Below are 7209 nucleotides of genomic sequence, written 5' to 3' on the forward strand. Positions count from 1 at the left end.
GCACGGTGTAAGATAATACTTTTCAGGTGAGGACAGCGCGCTCCTCGCGACGTGCCGATAAAGTTCGCTTTTCACTCTCTCTCTTTCTCTCTCTCACTATAGTTTTAAGCGGCGCCGGTAGATGACTCGTCGACCCGTGGGTCGGTAACGTCCCTGGATATTTTTTTCATCGAGGGACTTTATGGGTCGGCGGTCCTCGTCTCCTGCGCTTTTGAATGGGAAACGCGTTTTTTAAAAGGTCGTATTGTGCATGCGGTGCGTTCCTTATAACCCGGAACTTGTAGTGTGTGTGTTGCTTAGGCATAGATTCGTCGTTTGTCTTAGTTTCGTGGCTCAACGGCAGCGAGGGCAGTTTTATGAAGACACTAAAACAGAGGCACTTGGCGCGATATTCAAACGGGCTAAGCGAGTATGTGTCGGCGCTTCCCTGGAATTTCAGCCCTTTCTAGGTCTCAGGCTCATGAGCATCAGACACTAAACACCTAATGTTGGGATTCATATTTTCCTTGCAAAACATCGCGGGGACAACATCTTTACAGCAAAGCAACGCAAGCTCCGCGAAGTATCGTCCTTTCACAATCATGTCGTTCGTGAAATTCTTGATGCAAACAAAATCTTAGGGCCAAGCGGACGGTGCTTGCGAGGAGTTGCTTGAGCCCACGCTTCCAGACATGTGGGGTCGGATGGGACCTTGAACAAACTGGCCTTTTCTTTGCAACTAGGGTGATCTGAGTTGCAGTTCTGGGCGAAGCATTTCCGGCCCATTGTCACCGCTTTGAAGCCGCGTCAAACGCGTGGTCAAACGCCGCACACGGCTTCTTCAATCTTCATTCCATGTAGCGTACGACGACCGGAGCTCCAAATATCATTGTTGCAATTAGAAACGAAGCAAAAACGTGCAAAGCGACTCTTAATAGGGAGTATTCATTGGCGGCCATATTTGTGTGCGCGGCTGCTGAGCGCGTACTGACGGCGAGCTTCCGCAGTTCTTTTGCAACATGCATTCCGCACCATCAATATTCCCGGTTTTAACAGCCTATTAATGTGAGCTCGTTCTGAGCATGCACTCTAAACAGCACCCTCAAATATGGCGTCCAGTGAATACCTCCTTTAGACCAATCTCACCAAGCGTTCGGCGCATGCGTGACGCAGCCATAACCTAAGTTCGCAGGAGGCAGGCGGCAGTGCACAAGACGGCTCGTGCCGCCTCATGCTCAACATGCGCAGAGCTCCAGCGAGGTTGTCGCACGTGCAGAAAGACTAAAGGCCGGTTCAGACACTTGCGTTTGAGTGCGTTCGACTGCGTTGCGTCGAGAACCGAAAGCGAGTCACCGGCACATCTGTGCTTCGTATGTAGCGTGGAATCCAATTGAAGGAATCATATTGGCACGCGATATAAGCAGCAGAGATGTCCTGGTTTGTCGAAGCCGCAACGCAGTCAAACGCAGTCAAACGCAGTCAAACGCAGTCAAGCGCAACTGTCTGAACCAGGCTTAAAGCTTCATCGATGCATTGCGGCAGCGGTGGCAAGTCAAACTGGCTGGTGAGATCAGTCTATTGTTATGCGGATATTTTTGGGGCAGACGCTGAGCAGGCGAAATTGCGGCACCGGAGTGTCATGGTAATGAGATATTTTTTTTCGTTCTCACACAGTTTGGCCGTTTGGCCGCCGGCGACACTGTCAGCCGCGGGCACGTACGGGCACGTAAAGCCCCTTTATACGAGAAAGTAGCGCCATCGTTTGAAGATTGCCACCTACTATCTTGGCCCGATCCAGTCGGCACTACGGTCCGGCACTATAGTCGATGCGCGAGTGTAAAAAAGCAAAACATAAATATGAAAGGTGTGCGCGTCAGCGGAAGAGGGAGAAGATGGCGCTACCTTTCTTATTCAGGGCCGTTACGGGCACGGTGGCCGCGGAATGATGCAGCCTTTCGGGTGCCCGTCGGACGAACGCTGATTCCTAGCGCCGCGTATTTAGCCCCGCCGTGTCATCACCTTAAGAGTGTACCTTGCACCGTGCCTTACCGTAATGCACAGTCACTGCGGTTTGGAAATAACACTTTCCGTGAGTTGTCTACGAGCAGAGCAACGTCGAAACTGAAGATCTCGAATCCCTGCACGATGGCGGAAAGAACAGAACCGGCGGGGTTGGAAAGCTGGAACCTTAAGAAATGCCTGTTTGTTTATCTTAGAGTGAAGGGAAAGAAATTTCACTTCGTCGTCGCTATCATATGTAGTTCAATATTTGCACCTTTTGTGGTTTTGGAACGTGGCGGTGTGCATTGGAATAGATTATTTCGCTTATTTATAGGCACTAGGTGCTTTCGAGAACTTGCTCGTGACTCTTGTGACGCGTTTTTTGCTGTTTTTTTTTTTCAGCAAGACTAACTGTGATTCACTCAAGAACGGGGAGGAAGCGCGAGAAAATATTGGAAACAAGAACCCTCTGTGTCAATGACAGAATCAGTGCCACTTTTGCTGAACTTTTCAACCTCGAATTTAAACCACCTTTCAAAAGATGGCGTAAGTGCGCGTCGTCTGCTACAACATAAGCCCCTTTTGATATTTGGGAGAATTAGCACGCTTTCAAAATATAATCATGGAAAGTTATTTTAAATAGAACGAAAAAACTCTAAATAAAATGTCATTGTTTAAATAGCTGTCCTCTTCTTTGAAACTGGTTTCTCGCATACAGAGTCGAGCTTCAAAATAGTCCCGTGATTTAAAATTATTGTAAACAATCAAGACAACCAAACCAGCGCAACAGAGAACTAGCCTAGTTCCTGTAGCATACAATTAAAACAAATCAGATCAGATTCTAGAATGCTACCGGAGAAAACCAAGAACGCGTGAAAAGAATTCTTTGAAATTTTATCATATTCAAATAATGTTTGAAAAAAAAAAAAACTGCTGGCGTTGCACTTTCAATATTTTTTATGCTGAGTTCCTGTGTTTACCAGGAGCATGCCCTTTAATGTTGTCGCGTTATGATGTGAAACTGAGTTAAAACGTTTCAAAAGCGTGTAATATAGAAACTTTTTTAATAAATATTAAAAATATGCGAGTGTACTAATTATGAAAGAAACGTAAGTACAGAACCACAGGAGCCATTTATCTATTTGTTAAATAAATCAGAACGGGACTTGGATCCATTACAAGTCTAAAATCATGGAATGCGTAAAGGCGTGTCTTTGAAAGTGCTAAAGCTTGCACTCTTTGTTTTTATATTGTGCATTAATTAAATAAAATGCATGTCACATTCTGCACTAAGACACGGATGATGATTTGAAAATTTATTTGCAAAAATTACAAAATACGTGGAAAGCGCACAGACGTGACATTTGCACCGCGAACAGGAGTGTTAGCACAGCTGCCACCGGTAGTATATATTGTTGGGGTCGTGGGACCGCCACCTTAGAAAACAACATTTTTGTGCAGTTATACCTCCACCCAAAAATACGTAATCGGCTAACCACTCTCGAACAGTACTGTCAGCGTCGGCTTAAGCCATTACTCTTCTTTGCTCATAGACGTGGGCAGTTTGCGAGCGTTCCGCCAGCTTCCGTAAACCTTGATGTAAAAGCGTACAAACATGACGAAGAAAAAGACTATCTCCAGTTCAACAATAATCAAGTGGAGTTTCGGGTAGCCACAGTCCTTGAAGTGCGCGAACAGGACATGGGCAAAGATGACGATGAACTGGAGCAGCTGGAGCTGAGTGACGTAGCGCTTCCACCAAAGGTGGCGGCCCACGGCGGGCCCCAGTAGTGATAGGAAGTAGTAGGAGTACATGATAGTGTGAATGATGGAGTTGAGGATTATGCTTAGAGCGACGTGTCCGTCGAAGCCGTACGCCAGACCGTACCAGCCGTTGAAGACAACGAGGATGTGATGAGTGACATGCAGGAAGGACACGTGGGAGTCCTTCTTGCGGAGCACGAAGAACACGGTGTCCAGCAAGTCACCTATCCTCACCCAGAGGTACCACCAGCAGAGCTCCAGGAACTCCATCGTCATCTTGTCTTTTGCTTCGAAGTTGATGCCCTGGCAAGTGAACTGATAGCCGCCGCCCAGATAGGATCTGGTCAGGATCTTAATGCCAAAGTAGGCGCTCAAGAGGACCATGGCAAGATTGTAGACGAGCATGATGGGCTTGATGGCGTCGCACGGCTTGCGGTTCTTCATGAAGCGGGGCCCTCCGAACTTGACTATATAGACGTAGGCGATGATTGTGGTGAACAGAAACGGTATGTTGCCGGCTAGTGGCCAGTTCATGGTGCGCGGGTCGCGGTGCGGTACGACACCGGTGACGTCGAAGATGGGAATCGCGGAAGACATGCTTGGGTTCTCGCTCTTTCGGTGTTTGGATTCAGTAATGGCACGCCGCACGTTTAATTATTATAACGGGACCGCAGCTGGTATTTACCTAGCGCATGTTACTGACGTGGGCTACATGTGTTTTCATTTACTTTATGCTCCAGCAATTATTTCTGACTTAATGATCCGGAGAGTCACGATACTTATGGAAACACGTACAATGTTTCAGAACCTAGTGAGGCATGTATTTGAGGAAGAACTAATAAGCTCGCAAGGCTTGAGAACACCAGGAGAACTGCACGTGGGCTCTAAAGAGGGGTACACTAAAAAGTGTTCAAAAAAGATTTTGTGTCAGTTTTAATTTTGTGCGCGGGCCCTTCCATACATTTCCAAGTATACTTTCGCGGACAATGGGAGCAGAAACCGAGTTCGTGCTGTTTTGGACTACAGGCCAGTTTTTGAGAGAGCTGCTGGCCTGAACTGCTAGTGGAATGCGAAGTTGGGGTCTCATTCTTCGGACTACTCGACAAATGGAAAGATAACAGAGCTTGGTGGGGATCGCAGACGCCAAAAACGACCGGATCGGGTGTTTTAGCTTAAATTGTCCGCGGAGTACATTAAATGTAAAATTAAAACCGGATGATTGGAAACGAAACCGATTATTCGAACACTCTCGCAAACGTTAAGATTATATGTACATTAAGTATTACCTAATCAAAAGCTCTTTTTTTTTTTTGGCTTGGCCAAGAGTCATGGTGGGTGTAAAGCGAAAAGTGGAAGCTTGGAGTCGTTGCATTATTATACTAACACCGTGAAAGTTGATCGTCTGACATTAATCTTATTTTAATAAATGGCAGCGGTGAACGCCAACATCATTTCTAACGTTATCGTCATGTGTGCAGGTGAGAGTCCGACAGACGTCGGTGTCAGTATTTGCCCGAAACTTCTTGAGTACTGCTGCCGAACACAGCATACGTTATTTTCGTGGGCATTATTGTGCCATCTGTGCTTGAGCCACTTTGCCATCCGAACTGAGTAAGGACGTAAAAGAGTTTACTCAAGCTATTGATGAGCTTCATAGGAAAATACGAGCTGAGCTTAGAGGACTCAAGGAGAGTGTTAACTTCTTCAGTGGCACTTGTGATGACTTGAAGAAAATACCAGTCGAAGTCAGGGAACTACGCAGGGAGATACGAAACATAACACAGCAAAACAGGGAGTAGCAAACTGAAAACCGTCAGCTCACTAGCAAGGTGGAAGAGCTAGAACAGTATGTGAGGTATAATAACTTGGAGATTAAAGGAGCACCTGCAACGGGTAACCCAACCGACACCGTAAAGAAAATCGGTGAACTGGTGGGTGAACCCCTTGAGAAACACTGATATTGACATTTGCCACTGGTTTCCCTCTCGAAGAAATGAAAAAAAAACAAAAAAACACATCATAGTACGCTTTGTTTAGCGATCCAAACGATATGCGTTGCTCAAAAAATGCAAAAAAAAAAAAAAATGCCATCGACGACCTTAGATATGTGAGCAGCGGGATCCGAAAATCGTATGTATGTAAACGAGCACCTGACGAGGCAGAATAAGCAGTTACTTGAAGCAGCAATCGCCTGCAAGCGCGAGACTATACTTTGTCTCATCCTGCGATGGACTAAAGGCTAAAGCCACGTGCCGCCAGGTCCAATCACGTTACATGCTAAACTATGATAACATTGATTAGGGGTGGACGAATAATGCTCAGAGTCAAAAAGCGCTGCATCATTTCTATAGCTTCGACACTGCAAAATCTGTATGTTGTAACTTTCTTTGCGATATAAAAGTGATAAGTCACTCAGTGCTATTCAGTTCGAACCAGTGTCCACCCATACCCATTAGTGATCCTAGACGGAGGCACCGACACGTGCATCGAAGTGCGAAATACCACGCAATTTCTAAGTGGCTCGTGATTGGATCTGGTGGCCCGTAGCTTTTACCTTTAGTCCGTCCTAGGATGAGACGAAGTATAGAGGGAAATTTTTCTGAACAGCTGGGGGGAAAGTGTATGCAAAGAAAGATGACACGTAGGCTGCCATCAGAATCGCGAATCAAAGTGATATTCAAAAAAATTGTTGCGTAATCGGACTCTCCCAAAAAAAGTTTCGATAAGTGTTGCTCTTATCTCATGACTTCCACTTTTACGGAAGACTCTGTGTTCTATGACGAGTCATCATTTAATCAAACATTTCAAGATACCAAAAATGCCTTTCCTTTAATTCATTTTAATACGAGAAGTATAATCAACAAACGAGATGACCTTAATTTGTTTTTCATTTCAATGTCTAAATTTTGATGTCCTTCGTTGTACGGAGACATGGGTCGCTTGATGGCGTCGCATGGCTTGCGGTTCTTCATGAAGCGGGGCTTTCCAAACTTGACTACGTAGACGTAGGCGATGATTGTGGTGAACAGAAACGGTATGTTGCCGGCTAGTGGCCATTTCATGGTGCGCGGGTCGCGGTGCGCTACGACACCGCTGACGTCGAAGATGGGAATCGCGGAAGACATGCTTGGGTTCTCGCTCTTTCGGTGTTTGGATTCAGTAATGGCACGCCGCACGTATACTTGTTATGATGGGACCACAGCTGGTATTTACCTGGCAAGCGAACGGGTGAGGGCGGCTCGCGTGGGTATCGCATATGTTACTGACGTGGGCTATATGTGTTTTAATTTACTTTATGCCCCTGCAGTTGTCTCTGACTTCATGACACGGAGTGTCGCGATGGTTGTGGAAACACGTACAGTATTTCAGACCCTAGTGAGGCATGTATTTGAGGAAGAACTAATGAGCTCGAAAGGCTTTAATACACCAGAAGAACTGCACGTAAAGAGGGGTACACTAAAAAAG

At 46.1% G+C, this 7209-nt stretch overlaps 1 protein-coding gene across 1 annotated transcript; it reads right to left on the reverse strand.

Annotated features, from left to right (window-relative positions):
- Positions 1-3513: 3513 nt before the first annotated feature.
- Positions 3514-4341, reverse strand: LOC115323724 (elongation of very long chain fatty acids protein AAEL008004-like). Its single transcript, XM_029984090.4, has one exon. It carries the CDS (start codon positions 4339-4341, stop codon positions 3514-3516), a length of 828 nt encoding a protein of 275 aa, XP_029839950.3.
- Positions 4342-7209: the final 2868 nt, after the last annotated feature.

The sequence above is a fragment of the Ixodes scapularis genome, unplaced genomic scaffold (genome assembly GCF_016920785.2).
Source record: "Ixodes scapularis isolate PalLabHiFi unplaced genomic scaffold, ASM1692078v2 PGA_scaffold2__306_contigs__length_199485367, whole genome shotgun sequence".
Classification (NCBI taxonomy): Eukaryota; Metazoa; Arthropoda; class Arachnida; order Ixodida; family Ixodidae; genus Ixodes; species Ixodes scapularis.